Raw genomic sequence first — 19,511 nt, 5'->3', positions numbered from 1 at the left:
AGCACCTCGATCTAATTTCCTTAATTTATTAAGCTTTCCTACAGCATCCACGTTCCTTTCCCCATTCATTCCCCATTTGTGATTTAAAGTTATTCACCATCTTCTACATTCATTTTATTATAATAGATTTATGAACTTAGTCTAGCCCTTTAAGTATCCTACATGTGCTAGGATCTTAATTATATAATGTCTAATAAATTTATTACAAACTAAACTTTCACCTTACTAATTTTTTTAGATTATACCAACTATCCCTTAGTTACACATTAGTTCCATAAGTCTATTATCGATTCAATCTAATTGCTCATTTTATTATAATAGATTCATAATTATTTCATGGCTTGTAATTATTTCTATTAACTATTAGTCAATCTTTTCCATATTAATCAAATTTTAACTTCACAACTTTTGCCCAATTATTCACTAACGACTTTAATTCTATATTAAAACACCCAAAATTTTACCCTTCATACTAATTGTTCAGAGGAAGTTTTACCTGCTTCTTTATCATGTTTACATTATTTTATATTGCTATAATTAATTTAACCTATTCAGTTAACATTATGTTCTTCACATTCAAGCACATAATTCATTTAACATTTTCTTTTATATTCTTAAGTTTCACCTTGAATAATTGAGGATTTCTTGTCTATTATGATTATTTGTCTTAGATCCTCCTTTTCTAACCCTTGATTTAATTTAAATTACCATTTTCACTTTTTAATCCCTAACAGTAACATTTCTAGAATTTAATCTATATCTTAATTGACATTTTCAGTCAGATTCATATTCTATACTATTTATTATTAACTTATCAGTATTAATTTCTATAGGCCTAATTTAGTCCTCGGGATAGACAATATGATAAAAATTTAATCAAACATGCAATCATTGTAAATAATTAAAATTCTAAAATCAGATAAATTTTTGACATGCCGACAAAATAAGAAAACCAAACAATTAATTGCAACTTCAAAACATTTCCAGTAAGCAAATAATAAAACATGTTTCTCAAATCGTAGTTCAAATAAATTTACTTTCTTATTATCTTTAAAACTCCGACTTCTTTTCTAAATAATTTCAAATAATTTTCGAAGCAGTGTCTCCTGTCGAATCATGGTGTACTGGGTGATCAGACCATTACACCAATTTCCAACTGATCCTCTGCTTCAAAATAGATGGAGGGGATTTAGCAAAACTCGAAGTATTTATTTTAGAAACGTCAGTTACCCGGACTCTTTTTATAATTCCCTATTATTTCTGTACTTTTAATTCTCGTCCTAAGTTTCATACAGATTTCCTTCCATCCTCGTGCACGATGCGTCCACCGGCACTAAAATGGAATTCAATCCCGACTACAGCTCCTTTGTTGGTTACGGCCGATCCCAACATAGGAGTTCTCTATTTAATTTCCTATGTTCCGCAATTCAATCCCGGGCTCTGATACCACCTTTGTCACGACCCATTTCCATGGACCGGACCGGCCCTAGGACCTGGGTGGGCTTAAGGCCCCCGAAGCCCGTAGTAAGCCTAACTTATTTAAATCTCACCTTCTATTCATAATTATAGATTCAGGCCCATTAACTCAAAATGCAGTTCATATATTTAATATGGACTTTTACTATTTATTTACAACCCAACTGGAATACAATTGCGGAACTCTACCTTTATATTTACATCGTTATTTCTATCATTAAAAGTCTTCTACAATAAGTGTCTCAACTCCACAAGGCTTTTATTTCTTTCTATTACCTGAAAAAAAAATAGTAGGCAGGGGTGAGCGCCAAACTCAATGAGTAGGGTTAGATAACCCTCTCACCCCACACAATCACACAGAAGCTAAATATTTTTATCTAGTTACCGTTTAATTATATGATCATGCAGTTTGTCACACAAATGGCAATGCAGCAGCAATCACAAGTATCATCACCTTCATATAATCACATCACGTGGAAATTAGTCAGTGGCACCACCTGAAACCCCAACGAGCCGTCCTCACACATGGCTCGCCCTCTCATACATGTGCACCGGGGAGCCGATCCCCCATACGGCCAACTGGTCTAATCCTCACTGACCAGTCCTCTCATTGTTTTTCTATTCTCTCTTTTCTTTTCCATACCCACAGGAGGCAACCCGGTGGTCTCCATCCAATCTAGATCATCAAGTGCTCACAACAGGAGGCCACCCTGCGGGCTACAATCAAATCTAGATTATCAGGTGCGCAACAACAAGAAGCCATCCTGTGGTTTTCCATACAATCCATATCATCAGGTGCACACGGGGGCGCCGATCTCCCATTTTCCCGGCCGACGGTCAATATCATATCATATTCAGGATCCATATCACAGACCGTCCTCACAAACCCATGGTGGTCCACTTCATCCCAATTCCACACAAACAAGGCACAGTATATTCATAGCACAAGTAATCAAACAATTTTTACTATCAACAAATAGTGCATCATAATATGGCACTTCAATAGAATAATGCATGATAACATTTAGCCGTGAATGCATGCATGCAGGCGGATGAAGCGAATTATCTAACACTACTCACATTTCTTTATTGTCCTTTAAAAGGACTGTCTTTATCACTCCATGCTTCCAGCTTTCGTCCTCGCATTTCGAAATTTTATAAACCTCTATAATAAACAATAGAATTCTAAGTAAGAATTTTAAATTTGAAGATTCTATTTTATATTCGTTTACTAGTTTTGGCAGTCATTTAATTCATTTATTAATTTAAACTATATATATATATTTATAGATACAGATATTGGGTTTCCTTATTTATTTATCACTCTAATAATCTTATTCTATATTTTTAATTTCTATAAATAATTTAATCTCTATTAAGTAATTTAATTTCTATAATTAATTTATTTTCTACCGAAATTTCGGCAGCATCTCCCCTAAAATTTAGACTATCTACCTGCTAAAATATCAACAATTTCACAATTATTCAATCCATACGGCCCATCCATCGGGCAATTAATCAAACAACATTTTCCCATCCTCCTTTAATCTCAACATCACCACACAATCCAAATTATACATTACAATAACATTATATTTAAACTACCTTAATTAAATCAACACTAAAATTATAACACTGTTAACTACTCACAATTATCAAATTAAATTAACCAAATTAATTAACTACAAATAATAAAATTAATTTAATTAACTAGCGTTACTAACATGAACTTAACTAAACTAATTGACTACAAGTAATAAAATTAATTTCATTAACTAATATTACTAAATTAATTAACTTCAAATAATAAAATTAATTTAATTAACTAATTTTACTAACATTAACTAAGTCAACTAAAATTATTAAAAGTAAACTAACTAAATTTAAGTAACTATCATTAATAAAATTAAATTCATTAACTAAAATATATTTAAATTAATTTATACCCCAATATAATTTTTTTTGTTGAATTTCTGCTAGATCGAAAATTGCCACGTGTGCCGGATCGGAGAGCAGTGGCTGTCGGTGGTCGGAGGCACGCTGGAGCGGCGGCAGAGGCGCAATCCGGTGGTCAGAGGCTTGCTGGAGCTGCTGCAGTCGCTGGCAGTGACGCAGACCCAGTTGCAGGGAAGAAGAAAAGGGAAAGAAAGAAAGAAAAAGGAAAGAAAGAAAGAAGAAGAAAAAAAGAAGAAGAAAAAGAAGAAGAGAGGGAGGTGTGGTGGTGCGGTGGTGGGCTGGAGGTGGCATAGAAATGGTGAGAGTGAAGGAGATAGGCGTTGAAGATAAAGGGAAAAGGATGTTTCTAGATGGTTTGGGTCGAACCGGTTCGATTCGGTTCGATTCGGCCCAAATCTTCGATTTTCAACCGGTTTCGGCTTTTTCAATCGGTTTTCGATTCGATTTTTCATAGTATTCGCACTAAAATATTAATAGCAATTTCCAGGCTGTCGGTTCGTTAAATTAAATTGGAAAATGTTTTGAAAATAAAAATTCGGGGTATTTCAAATACACCCCTAAATCAATGAGAAAATTTTCGTTTTCTTTTCCTCCTCACCTTTGCAAACAAGGAGAGAATTGAAAATTTTCTATTACCAATTTATTGTTAATTGTATAAATTGTTTCTAAAATAGGCACTTTGAGTTTTTAATTTTTTTCCATTTAGCTTTTATTTTTTAAAAAAAAATAATTTAATTAAAAATAAACAATAGTTTTTTTTTTTGTTAAGATTTAATTGTCAAACTTTTTATTTAAATTTTATTTTAGATTTTTTTATTTAATTTTTTAAATATGAAAAGATATGTTTGATATTTTTATTTTATTTTACAATAACAAATATATCTGAAAATTTTAAATAAACAAATAAAAATTATTTTTCTAAACCTTAGTCTCAAACTAGTTGAGTATATGTGACCATACGTCCATCTCAGGATTCATAGGGCAACTTTCATCTTGTGAATATATTGAAGATTTTTTTTTATGGTTTTCATATATTCGAAAGTTTTTTTTTTTAAAAAAAAAAAATTGATAAGGAGACTCAATGCATCTAAATAACACAACGAGCTATACAACTGCAGTAGTTCTCTCCTTAACTCATCAAATTGATGAAAATTCTTATAATATATACTATTAAATTAAAAATAATAAATACATTTTAATAATATTTTACTATTACAAGAAAAAAATAAACCATCAAGGATAAAATTTACCTAAACTCAATATATGGCCCACCTATAAATCAAATCAACACAATCGAAAATTTTAAAAAATTACTTTCATTTTTATTTTTATTTTTAAAACAAGCGAGCTGTAAAAAGACCGATGAATCATAGTCAGAAAAAAATTTCACTTTTTCGCCGATCTCAAGCTTCAAAGGTTTAATACAAGAAAGATACAAAAGGTCTTACATTGCCAAACCAATTATATTTAATCGGAGAAAATGAAACGAATTCCTAAATTTAAGATACGAATTCCATTACTTTTGCAAAGAAACTTCGACATCTTTGATTTTTAATTTTGTGAACTATAAGGTGATTCCAAACATAATTTAGGGATTTAACTTTTTTTTTCTAATTAACTTAAAAGACCTTTATATCGCATGAATAGATTAAATAAAAATTTATAAATAAATTACACTATATAAATAAATAAATAAAGGTTTTTGACTTATTATATTTAAAATTAAAACTTCAAATTAAGTGCAATGATTTATTTATTTATATCAAATATTCCCTCCGTCCTCCAAAGATAAATTTATTGCATTTCCTATTTATTTGTTTCAAATTATAGATCTTTGTCACGATTCGTTTCTAAAGACATGATCAGCACTAGAACTTTAGTTAACTTAACGGTTCCAAGACTCACAATAAGCCTAATACCAAGCATGAAGTCCATATACATGGTAAACCTTTAAATTTTGACGATAAACATATAATTATGCGTACAATTATTGTACTTAAAAGTTTAAATTATAATCCATATTAACTACAATTGTGGAACTTTAATGATTTATATTTATATTTTTTATTATTCTAAAGAATAATTGCATTACTTACATAAGTTACAATAATTATACATGATTCATCTTGGTGAATTTAATAAATATCCAAAATCTAAAAATATTTAAGATAAGAGTCAACGTCTAAATCTAATAAATAGAGCTAGATGTCTCTCTCACTTTTATACCCTTATAGGACCTTTCAATTATTTATGAAAGGACAGATATTATGCAAATCAAACATCATCGTCAAAAACTATTGTAATTTCAAGTATTGGACAATGACATCATCATCGAAAATGATATACATACGCCCTAAGTATGCTTCACAATCATAATTCATACATGGTTATTATCATGTACGCTCAAATAACCCATTCTCGTTTGGGCTTGATGGTTTCCAACCTGTCATTAAATTATTTTTTTCTTTCTTTCTTCCAATTTTCATATTTTTCTTTTACCAATATCAATGATGCACATCAAGTTATAGAGTGCACAGAGAAGATGTTCTATAACAATCACAACAAATTACAACTAGTCACATTAATTTCAATACACTAACAAATTATATACTTTATTTCACACGCATTTAATATATTTACCCTTAGATGACAATATATGTATGCATGTGACAATATGTAAGATCATATATGCATGCAGCATACATAAATGGATTGTAACATCCCTTCCCGGTCCACCCGTTAAACCCGAATGAACCGAGCCGAGACGCTACAATCTGGTTGAACCTATGTCCTGTCATGCGGATATCATACTGTATGCAAAATATGAATATAAACACTCCCAATTACACTCTAAACTTCCAACATTTCCAAAGAATCATCATAACACAATAACACTTTATATATATCTTTTCATAATTGTATAAATTCTCAATAGCATTTAATATCTAGCAATTAATTTCATCAGAATCTATATCAAGTTTTCATGACCTAATCATACCAACTATAGTAAACTATTTCATCTTCAATCATTTCATAAGTATTATTCTTATCTCCAACTACTTACACCAAAATAATTACATGTTTCACTTATATTTACAATCACATAAGCTCTAACAATATAATAATTATACATGCCATAAATCTTAATACATGCCATAATTCTTAATTATACAACTCTCAATCTACTATGACTAAAATAGTCACTTCTGCTTTGATAGTACTCTTCAAGTCTTCAAGTAGCAACCACGATCTTCAACCTGCGCGTGATAAAAATCGACGCGCTGAGTATAAAACTCAGTGGTGCTCATAATTCACATACTAAACAAAGTGCGATGGCAACTAACTTAAAATACCAATTTCATAAAGCATTGATACTCATAGAATCAGTAAATTTCAACATGAATGTCTCTTTGTAGCAACGAATAAACTTCTAACTCATAAACATAATTAATCTACTTATCTCATAACTCCTTTACATGAACCTTAAATTACACATTATGATACTATCATGGTCTTCCCTGCTGTTCATTGTGTTGTATGAATGAAATCAATAAACATGTAAGATTACATAGCAGTATATGTTCATTGTCTTACTTGCTATTCATTATGCTGTATGACTTATGCACTTTTAATCACATCATATAAGTTATGATTAATAACATCTCATGATTGTATGGCTCCTTAAGAATTAAATAGATAAACTTGTAAGCATATATAACCTGATACTTTCATGATCTTACCTGACGTTCTTTATGCTGTATGAACTCTGCAACTTTGATTAAACTCAGTGAATATCACAATGAATGAAGAAACATATAAGCACATACATATGTGGAAATAAATACACATTTACTCACATATGGAATGTAAGCACACATATCATGATACTTTCATGTTTAACTTGATGATCTTTCTTGCTGTTTAGTATACTGTATAATTATGCAATTTGTAGTCAATATAACTGTATAGCTCCATAAGGTTATAGTGAAACCGAAGTGATAAGAAAAACTATATAAAACTGGATGAAACTGTATGCTTGGCTGCTATGGCCTGTATAATCATATCCACTCAACGGCCTGTAGCCGGAGTAACAAACTGTATGGGGCGCAGATCTGCTATTCTATGTCGCGACATAGCCTTATCTACATGGTTTCTACCTAACCTCAATGGAGCATATTAATGGAATGACAATAGATAAAACAAAAGCCAAGTAACTGTGTCATAATTTGCATGCTTGTGTCATGTTATTTTCACACCATTTGCATGCTTGCATTTTGTGTTTATACATGTGTTCATGATGTCTTTTTGCTTTAAAATGGTTGAAGACATACAAGTTGAGAAAAGGAATACAATTCATAACTTCATACACCATTTCACATCATTTCACAATTGCATAGAATACAATTACAAGTTGTGTTTACCTCATTTCACATCATTTGGATGCTTGCATGTTGTTTTGATACATGTTCTCATGTTGTATTTTGGTGTTAAAATGATTGGAGGCATATAAGTGAAGCAAAGGAATACAATTGCATTGAAAATGAAATCCAAAAGTGCAGAAAAACAAAAGTCGCGAGCGCGCTTTGCCAAGTCGCGAGCGCGTAAAGCACCAGATGAGAGACAGTGAGTTATCGGGCACAAGTCGCGAGCGCGTACTTGAAAGTCACGAGCGCGTAGAGTGCAAAATGAGAGACAGTGAGTTCCCAGGCCAAATTCGCGAGCGCGCGATGAAGGTCGCGAGCGCTTATAGGCCAAGGGCCAAGTCGCGAGCGCGCACTTGCAAGTCGCGAGCGCGAGAAGGGCCAAATGAGAGGCAGTGAGGTTGCGAGCACAAGTTGCGAGCGCGTACTTGAAAGTCGCGAGAGCGAGATGTGCCAAATGAGAGTCAGAGAGTTTCAGGTGAGAGTCGCGAGCACGTAATTCAAATTCGCGAGCGCGAGAAGTGCAACGCGAACTCTTCATGCAATTCGCGCGCGCGCGTCGCGTCTTCCAGCTTGCACAGTCTGTACTCTTTTGATCATATCTCTCAATATACAACTCCGATTTGGATGATTCAAAAACCCATGTAAAGCTAACACATAGAGGAACAAATAACTCTTCTATGACACTTCCTAATTCCATCATTAAATGGGGTCAAAATCAAGATGAAGTTACTGGTCAAATTTCCAGCAAGCCCTGTTTCAACATAAACTCAATATTTACTTCATTTATTCAATACCTCCCCTGTTTTCTCACCATTACCAGTCCTCCCACTCAACATGAAGCTATATTGTCTCATTAGCAACACACCACACAATTTCTCATGCAAAGAAAATGGTAAATGAAAAGAGATATCACACCTTCACTTAACAAGCTTGGAATCTTCTTCTTAGCTTCCTTTTTCTTCTACCTTTGAGCTCACCTCTCCTATACATGAGAATTCTTATGAACCATCTAAAAATACCACCAAATGATTCAAGTATGAAATTCAAGAAGGTTTACTTACTTGGATAGAATAGAAGTTGAATTAATGCTTAACTCCCATTAAAATCTTCACCACCATTAAACGTGATGGAGAAAGGAAAGTGGAAGAGGAAAGTAGAGGAGGAAAGTAGAGGAAGAAGATGAAGATAAGGATGAAGAAATGATAAATGAAATGGAATCCACGGGTAGTCTCTAGAATGTCATTGATTTTTATATGAAAATTACCAAATGGTACCTCAAGTGTCAAAATGGTACAACTTAATACCTCAACTTTATACTTTAGTGAAATTAAGTCCTAATCCTTATACTTTGATCTTTTTGTTTCCTTCAAGTAAGTCCACTTCTTTTCCTTATTTCAATTACATCTCATTCTAGCCCACTCTAGAATCTAATGGATCGAACCGGGTTTTGGATCAGCCCGACTCGACTCTAAGCAACGACTCGATTCAATAGAAAAATGGGACGTTACATGGATGATGAGAATTATCCAGCACTAATCACCTAATATAGCTTCTATTCTCAAAAAAATTCCTAAAATATTTAAGAAAGAAACTAGATAAGAATTTCTAGTTGTATTTATTATTTTAAATTACTCCTATTCTATTAATAATTAGTAATCCATTCTAACTTATTAATTAATTTCTTAATTCCATTTAAAATTTAATCTATCGAAAAGTTAGACAACATTTTCTATATTTGGGTACTCACCTACTAAAAAATTTTTAAAAACATAAATATATCGATCTACCTCGTTCAATGCGCAATTCAATATTCACATTTTTAAATCCCATCCTCCGTTAATTTATATTATCCATTTTTAATTCATAAATTTTCATTGGCTAAATATATAAATTTACTTTAAAAAATTTTGGCAAAAAAAAACCTTGTATGGCCAATCTACTTTCAAAGTGAGGAAGTTATAAAATTACTAACATCACGTCTTCATTAGTCCAGTCAGCAACACATGTAAAGGCAAACTCTCTTCATGCCGTAAACTTGTTAAATTCCGGGGTGACATTTTAAATTATTAAAAAAAAATTATTGCTAAATTAATCAAAATACTATTTAAACTTAATTTTTTTTATCTCTCATCCTATTTCATTCTCTCTGCTAATCACGTTTGATTTGGAAATTCTCAAATCAAAGCAATCTTATCGCTTGTCTCGCTTAATTACCAAACCAATTTCATCCCTCCTGGCAGAAATATAGAATTTGCAGTTCTGAAATATTGGATAACATGAACAAAAATTCGAAATCTATGCAACAAATGAACTATATATATATATAACAAATGAAAACACTGAATATCAGATTATGTATAATTCTAAAATTGCTTCTACATCTAATAAATTATTGAATGAAAATAATACCTAATAAATAATTAACCAAGCAACAAATATAGACATATAATAAACGCCGAATGGAAAAAAAATGTCCGAACTTTAACATTCTTATCAATTCTAGCCAATTCTTTTAATTTTATCGATCATTACTATGAACTCATTTTTTTCGTATCAAATCTAGCCTCCATTTGCATCATGTCAAATTGATGTTGAGTCTTATTTGTTGATCTTATGAGATGTTAGGTCAATACCATAACACCAGTTTATGTGGAATAGAAAAATTTTATGTAATTAAAAATTAAAAATTAAAAATAATATAAATATAAGATTTTCCTCGAATAAAAATAATTTTAGTAACTTGACAAATAAAAAGAATGCTATTAAAGTTCTATTTTTTTTTTCTACCATTAAAGTTTCAACATTTATATTTTCAGTTTGATTGCATTTGATTTTTTCAATTTTGACACAAAATCTAAAATTAACTTTTTCGGCTTTAATAATTTATAAAATTGTGTTTTTTTTTTTAAATTCAGATATTTTAATTATAAATAAAATTATTACATGTTATAAATTTAATTAAAAATTTAAGATTGTAAAATTAATATTCCATAAATAACCACTCTGTATTTAATTTGAACTAAAATTAAAAATAATTAAAGGTTCATATATATTATTGATTAAATTCGTATAATAAATATAAAATAACAATTTTTAATTTTAAAATTTAATATTTTAATATTTTAAAATTTTAATTACATACAATTGAATAATTTTTTGTGTTAAATATTTTTAAAATTAAATTATTTTTAAAGTTAAAATTTTTTTTATTCGATGTAGACTAGTGTTTTAGCACTACACTCACATATCATATATATGATATGACATTTCATATATAGGATCCACATATCATACTTAAGTGCCACATCAGCAAAATGCAAATGGAGACTAGATTTAGTATAAAAAAAATGAGTAAATCATTGAAAAAACCCCTGAAGTGAGTGTTTTGTTTTAATTACACCCTATTCTTAAAATAACCCTCAGCCACTCGGTTTGTAATTTTTGTAATAATTGACCCCAATTTAATCTGTCCTTTATAAATGATTAAAATAATATTATGTGGGACCCACCATCTGCTTTTGGGTTAAAATTTTACCATTGACAATTAAACAAAACGATGTGTTGCAAACATTGAGGATTTAGGCAACCCAAACACGGTATCCACCAAAATACAATCTGAAACGGTGTCGTTGTAAAAGCAAGATGCCTAATAATGGACTTAGGAGGAACGAGAGTATCAATGTTTGTCTGGTGATTGATCTGATATGATAGCCCCGGGCGAGTGAGAGGAAGAGGAGCGGCTACTTAACCGCTGATTCGATAGCCGTAGCAGCGGAGAAGATCCCAACAACGGCTATTTGAACACCGGTTAGTTCTAGCTCGAAGTTTGCCCTTAGTTGTCTTCAAGTTAGCAGCCCAAGAAGCGGATGCACACTTGATAAGAGCAAGTTGGAGTTGGCCATGACAGATGTCCTTGATTCTCTCGACTCAAAAGAGGAGGAAAAAGAGAAGAGAACCCGAGGAATGAACAGATCAGATCAGATCAACGAGCTCTATCCATTAGATCTTGACTGCGTTTAGGAAAAGATTGTAGCCTCGTATCGGAGAGCGGATAAGGCTGAGTCAAGCTCTTGGGCGGCAACAATGGCAGCGGTGGTGGTGAAGAGGAGAGAGAGGAGGAGGAGAATCAGACCCATCTTTTCAGTGAACGCACCGTTTTGTTTACAAGAGAGAGAGAGATAAAACATTAAAAAACTTTAAACGCACCATTTTGTTTAACTCTAGTTAAGTTTTAACTAAAAAGCAAACAGTGGGACTCACGTATAATATTATTTTAATCATTTATAGAGGGCAGATTTGAAAAAGGGGTTCGATTATTATAAAAGTCTTTTATACTGGAGTGCGGGTTAACTTGAAGAATGGGGCGCAACTGTAATAAAACGCTAATTTCAGGATTTTTTTTTAATGGTTCACGCATAAAAAAAAAAATAAGTTTACAATATTGATTAATAAAATAAAAAAAAAAATCTTAGAATCAATAAAAATGTTAAAATTCAGACTTTTACTATTAAATAAAATCCTAAACAGACCTTACAAAAATCATATTATGCATCGATCTAAATCGTGCCATGTATTTTTTTAGTTTTCTTGAACACTTTATGCCATATTAGGTAATTGCAAATTTACATTCGTACGTTTCAAAGCACAAAAAAAAATTAGACCCATATAAATTTTAATTATCTTATTTTTGACGCAAAAACTTAGATATAAGTTTGGTTTCGGTACTTAGCAGTCGTTTTGATCGTTATCATTACCATCACCACTATCAAGCTTTTGCCCCATACATGGCGACAATGAAGAATCTTAGGGTTTTCTTCTTTGCTCTTCTCCTCCTTGCTTTCCCTCTCCTTCAACATTTCCCTTCTCACTTTTAAATCTAGATATGTAAACCACACCTTTCTTAGACTAAAAGATAGATATGTTTGTTACATTTTTTATCGAATTGATTTATTGAAATGAGATACGATTTTGTGTAAGATATCTGAAGTTTTGGCTTTGAATTGGTCACCACTAACTATGTGGTGATGGTGAGGGTTGTAGAGGTTAAACGATGAAGATGTTCCTTATAATATATTCATTTTTATATTTTTATTCTATATTTTTTATAATATATTGATTTTTTATATTTTATATTAACATTTTATAATTATATTTTCAAGATATTTATTGGAATGTAGTAAATATTGATAAAATTATTAAATGTAATTTTTTTTATGAAATTCTTGTAAAATTCATAATAAATAAAATTATAAATCTAAATATTATAAATAAACTAGTTGAACGCTTGCGCATTGCGCGGCTTTCTTATTATACATTGTATTTTATAAATTTATTTAGTATACTATTAAAAAATGTTTTTCAGCAGATTACTTCATTAAATTTATTTAAATAATATATATATATATATATATATATTTAATTAAGCATGTCTAAGTTTTAATTATAATTTATAATTTAAACAATTTAAATACCATATCTTGTAATTGATAATTCTATATAGATAAAGTTTTTATAATTCAAATAATTCAATATGAATAACATATACATAAATATTAGTTATAATTTAATTATTTAATAATAAAATATAATTGAATTATTATTATTAAATATTAATTCTATAAATCATAGAAAAAAGAAAGAAAAATTAAAATTGATTCTATTAACATTTTAGGTTAATCTAAAATTCATAATATTTCATTAGAGTTAAATTAAAATGAAAGTAAATTGAAAGAAAATGAATAAAAAATGAATTTCAAGAGTAAAATTAAAAATAGACACTAAAAACAAATCAATTAAAACAAAAATATCAAAATTAATTTGCCTACAATCTCTTAATATGTATAAAACTGATAACTACACAAATGGAAATATACAAAAATGAATTAGACAAATATAATTTTGCTAACGAAAAATTTAAGAAAAAAAATGAAAAATAGAAGAGCTTGAAAAAAAGAATAAAAGAGCATAATGAAAAGGCAAGTGAATCATGATAAATAAGAAAAAACAGTAATTTATTCAATACCAAAATCACATACACTTTCACATAACATAAATTGAACTAAACTGAATAAGATTATTACACCCTAACTCTGTAATGGCGTTTTTCATATCTCCAAAAAAAAAAATCCTAAATAATTAATTTTTCTGTCGTTTAGTAATAATGAAAGGCAACTAAATGGATATAGCATGTAGTCTGGATTTATACTTGCATCATCACATGTCAAAGCCACCAATAAATGCAGTTACTCATACCTATATAATTACTTGAAAATCAAATTTCAAATATAAACTTTTCTTGCTCTTGATCTAATTTCAAGAGTATAATAAATAATAACATCCAAGTTTTAAATAGATCACAACATAATAAATTGTCAAAAATTAAAAAAAAATCATGGATCATTTATTCATCGACACAGTAAATCAACATGAGAGAATAAAAAAACTAAAGAAAAGCTCACAAACATGCACCTCTAAAGAAAAATTCACAAACTTGCACATTTGAGTCATGCTCGGGTATGTAAATTCCCTAAAGGATAAATAGTTAAAGAGAGATAAAAAAAATCAATTTAAAAGCATTTAAATATTAAGATATACACAAAGAGATTTGCTTAAATTTGTTAAAGTTATATAGAAAAAGATTTGCTTAAATTTATTAAATTTAATTTTCAAATAGAATTTAAATATCAATATAAATCTTTAAAAATATTTTTATAGGCAATCAAATTAAAGTAAAAAAGAAAAAAGATCAAAAGTCTGTAAAAAAAGAAAAAAAGAATTGCTGAGAAAATAGAATGCAAACTCAACATTTCAAATATATTTTTTGATTTTTTGATTCAAGATTATATATATATAGTCTAAACTTTTGTTGTGAAATATACTTTAATTTTATATATCCAAATTTGAAAAATAATTATTTTAAAATTTAAAATTAATAAAATGATTAATTAAATCATACTAAAATATGGCGAAGCCATCCAAGGGGTCACTCAATATTTCATTTTGCTTCTTTGTAGATAAGATTAGAACCATAAGATTTGGAAAAGATACTTCTGATTACGAAGATTTAAAGGATGGATAGATAGACTCCATTTGAAAGAAAAATAAGTTTAAAAACGAAAAAAAAATAGAATTCAAATGGTGAGGAATTTGAAGATGGGGATAAAAATGAATAAGATGCAAATCGAGATATGAAAATGAAAATGAAGATAAGGAATCAGTACAAATCCACGTTATTCATATTCGCTTGCGTACCACTCGTGTTTCGTCGTTTACTTCCTAGTCCTAATTCACTGACTTATTTGTACCCTGAAGTTATCTTTTTTCAATTCAAGAATAGTAATTAATAAAGGATACCTCTTAAATTTTTGAATTTTCAAACTCTTGCACGAGTATAACAACACCACAATTACTTTCAATCACTTCAATTCAAACAATAAATCATCTTGTTAAAGACAAGTTGTCTAATTCGTACAGTATGTTTTCTATTTTGGCCCTTGGAAAAAAAAAATCCTGACTTTATCACTGAAGAAAGAAAAAAATTTTATCAATAAAGTAGAAAATGAAATACCAATAATTTTATGAATGGGTGTTGGTCTGAGTGAAAATTATTCAGGTCAATTAAGTAAAATGTTACATATTAGTTTGATCAGTCTTTTTATAAAAAAATAAGATGTTGAAAATTTAAAAATTTTCAAATCAACTGACCAAATTGAACAATTAATTGAATTGAATGCTCATTTCCAAAAAAGAAGATGGTGAGAGAGAGTTTCTCTAAAAAAATAAAGACCTATTCAAATTTTAATTTTAATCATAATAAAAAGTTAATAACATTGACCACTTAAAACCACATTAATAATGCTCTTGGAATCCAATAAGAAAAAGCTTCAATTAAAATTGTCTCTGAAATCTCAATCTTGAATCAAATTGAGATCAAAAGGATAAGCTCAAGTTTTAGTATATCTCTAAATGTTTTTAGGATTAAAATCCAACGAGATCTATTGGATGGCTCGTGAGTTTCAATTCGGCTCGATCTTAATAAGAAAAGTATGAGAGGATTTAAAATAAAGGGTGTCAAATTACCTTATTGGTCTAGATAAAAATATTAAAGAAGGTGTAAAATAAATTTATTTTACCTTGTACAATTTTCGTTGAAAATGGAGTGAAAATAAGAAATAATGGTAGAAAAATTACTATTCATATGTAATAATGATAATAATAAAATTATATTACACCAATCCAAACAATGAATGCAAAATAAAGAAGTAAACTAAACCGTATCATTTTACATCTTTATTTCTCCTCATTTATTTTACTTTCTTCCTACTTTCCAAACATAGCTTAACATTAAATCGAGGGACCTTTTATCAATACCGAGATCAAGCAACAACCACCTGAACCAAACCAAATGGAAACATTAATGATCAATTCAAGTTTTGATAGGACTCTCTTCATATGCTTAATCATTCGTTAATGGAACCGAAACCTCTGTAGCCGCTACTTAAGGCAGAGAAGCCTCAAGCCTGTACCTTTCATGGATGGGATTGGAAATGACAAGACACAGACAAGTCCAATCCTACACTTGCTTTGACTGACCATTGACCATTTGACCAGTCTTCCACCATTCTGCGTTCTCAATGAATAACCATTCTACAAAATTAAAAAAAAAAAAATTAAAAATTGAAACAAAAAGAATTAAAAATCAAGTTCCAGATAGAATAGTCTTTTCACTTCAGTATAAGATTTACGTAGGCCCCACTTTCAGGTTATCCAAGGAGACATACGAATTTCTTCTCCTATTCCCAAGTTACCCTTGCAACGGAAAAGATATTTTACTCTATCTACATGGAGAAAGGACCAAATTGGACAAGCCAAGAGACTTCAATCCAGCGGTCCAAATCGAATCACTTCAAATTCCCAACCGTTAGATGAACCACAAGCATCAGCGTGTCATTTCCCCAAACCGGCTGACGTGGCAGCATCACCATTTCCAATATAAGTACCCCACGCCTATAACGCCAAAACCACCCAGCGAGAGATTTTTCAGATTTGCAGAGTCTCTCTCTCTATACATTTATTGTGTTTTTAGGGTTTTTGTTTGTTTTCTTTTTGGGGGGGTTTTTAGAGGGGCGAAGAAGATGAGTGGAGAGAGACTGACAGGGAAGGTCAAGTGGTTCCATGACCAGAAGGGGTTTGGATTCATAACTCCCGACAATGGTGGTGAAGATCTCTTTGTTCACCAGTCCTCCATCCGGTCCGAGGGATTTCGTAGCCTCGGCGAGAACGAGGAGGTCGAGTTTCAGATCGATCACTCTGATGACGGCCGTACGAAGGCCGTAGAGGTCACCGGTCCCGGCGGCAACCCTGTTCAGGGATCTCGTGGCGGTGGCGGTGGAGGCGGAGGCGGTGGACGAAGTGGTCGTGGAGGAAGCGGCGGAGGCGGCGGCTATGGAGGAGGCGGGTATGGTGGAGGTGGATACGGAGGCGGCGGCGGTTATGGAGGTGGCGGTTATGGTGGCGGTGGTGGTAGTAGAGGAAGGTCCGGTGGTGGTTATGGATCTTCTGGCGGTGGCGATGGTGGCTGTTTTTCTTGTGGTGAAATGGGTCATATGGCTAGAGATTGTCCACAGGGCGGTGGCGGAGGTGGAGGTGGAGGCAGGTATAGTGGGGGCGGCGGCGGCGGCGGAGGAGGAAACTGTTACAACTGTGGAGGATCTGGTCATTTTGCTAGGGAGTGCCCAAACAGCGGTCGCTAAGCTAGGGCAACGAGTCGAACATGTAAAATGGTTTGACAACATTTTGCATTGTTCCATCTTTCCTGGGTGTTTGGGTACTGGTTTAGGGTATCTGTTTGGCAAATAGGTTATGTTGGTTATCTACTATGTTGGTTATTTTAAAGTTTCAGCGTTTTAAGGATTTGGTGATTGTGATGTCATGTTTTTGTTTGGGTTTAATGTTAGTATGATTAGGGTTATGAAATCTGGTCTTGAATTAGAGTGGCAGGCAGTAGAGAGAAAATTGGGAATTAATGGTGAAAAAAAAATTACATGTTGTAATTGTAGAACTCTCACTGTTTATGGAAGATGTGTATACACAATTATTATATAATTAAATATACATGCTGCTGGTTTGGTTGGGTCCATCTTACTCCTTGTTCATACAAAGTACATGTTCTATTGAATTAAGATTATTCTATTACAATGTGCCTTTTGGGTTAATGAATTGGTTTTTAAGTTTTGGTTTTTTATGAAACGAACAATTAACGGCTACTAAAATATACATAAGGAGAATTAATAATTTTGCCATTTTTCTCCTCATATTCATTATAATACTATTTCATTATCATTTCAAGAAGAGTAACCTTAAATTAAATGAATGACTATATCTTATTTATTATATGAATACATTATTAAAATTGCATTTTCTTAATAATTTTAAAAATATCAACAGTTTTAACAGTTTTTGAATTCTTATCTAATAAATATATCCTGTTAATTCAAACCTGTTTTAAAATTAAAATTAAGTTACGTAATTGAGAATGAAGAAAAACAAAAATAAAAAATAAAAATGAGTTACGTAATTGAGAATGAAGAAAAACAAAAATAAAAAATAAAAATGTTCTTAAATTTTTAATCTTAATATTATAATTGAAAAATTAACAAATTAGTAAAGACCTATAAAATTGAAAAATCGAAAAAGATACGAGTTATTAAAATTAAAATTTTATTAACATAATATTCCATAATATATGGATTAATAGTAATTTAAAAATAATTCAAAGTTAATTGATGGAAAATTTAAACAATGAATATAATAATTAGATAAAAATAAAGTAGAAAAGCTATTAAATTAATTTTTGAAAATACATATTAACACCAGTACATTTTTGTACAATAGAGTAATTCAGCTTTCTGTTTCTAGAAAAGTCATAAATACATAGGGTATGAAGTTCATGAATTATGCAAAGTAAAGGCAAACCAATTGCAAGACTTGTCACTGTTTGTTAGTCACTTATACTCTGTACTACTTAGTGGTCCATCACTCCATTTGGACATTTTGGAGCACTATTGGAATAATTAATTGTTTGTAGTTTTATTATATGGTTTTATATGATTTTGTTTGGCTCAACACAAAAGTTAATATTTCAACTTTATAAAAATATATTATTAGCATTCTTAATTTTTATACTGGGATGTTCAAATTTTTTATTTATACCACAGGTGTCCGTAATTCATTGTGCTAAATCTAATCATACTCGCATTGCTTCACGCCTAAAAAGAGAAATCGCTTATATCGAATTTTCTTCGTTTACGAGAATTCAACGTGTAATCCCATTAGAATTTTCTTGTAAAAATTTAAATATAAATTTAGATTTTCTTTAGGCCTTTAAAAATGGGATAATAGAAACAAAAGAAGTGGTCCATATGTCAACTTCTATTTTCCACATTTTGAATACCATGTAAACAGACTACTATTTTTATTGCTTTTAAGACTTTTTATTTTGTAAGTTATATTCTTTCTTCTTAAAGTTGAAATTTTTATTTTGGTGGATTCTGATTTAATTGAAAATTACATTCTTAGAAAGCTGTTGAATAAAAGCAATTAAAAATTGTTTTATTGTTTTGAAAATTTTAAAGTAAAGTTCATGCGATGTGGAAA

The 19,511-nt window shown here is 30.6% G+C and overlaps 1 protein-coding gene and 1 long non-coding RNA gene across 2 annotated transcripts; one reads left to right on the top strand and one right to left on the bottom strand.

The window, feature by feature from the left end:
• Positions 1–1,580: 1,580 nt before the first annotated feature.
• On the bottom strand, positions 1,581–3,740 carry LOC149499254 (uncharacterized). Its single transcript, XR_016319405.1, has 3 exons — positions 3,423–3,740; positions 2,557–2,641; positions 1,581–1,752 (listed from the first exon to the last, which is right to left on the bottom strand). It is a non-coding gene; the product is annotated as an uncharacterized LOC149499254 (long non-coding RNA).
• A 13,118-nt stretch (positions 3,741–16,858) lies between these two features.
• On the top strand, positions 16,859–17,994 carry GRP2B (glycine-rich protein 2B). The gene has a single exon (XM_012226347.4). It carries the CDS (start codon positions 16,991–16,993, stop codon positions 17,606–17,608), a length of 618 nt encoding a protein of 205 aa, XP_012081737.1. The 5' UTR covers positions 16,859–16,990; the 3' UTR covers positions 17,609–17,994.
• The last annotated feature ends 1,517 nt before the right edge of the window (positions 17,995–19,511 follow it).

Source organism: Jatropha curcas, chromosome 1 (assembly GCF_041381405.1).
Source record: "Jatropha curcas cultivar XTBG-Jc1 chromosome 1, XTBG_Jcur_1.0, whole genome shotgun sequence".
Lineage (NCBI taxonomy): Eukaryota > Viridiplantae > Streptophyta > Magnoliopsida > Malpighiales > Euphorbiaceae > Jatropha > Jatropha curcas.
The sequence above is the reverse complement of the archived record's forward strand: the minus strand, read 5'-3'. Positions and strand labels throughout refer to the sequence as shown.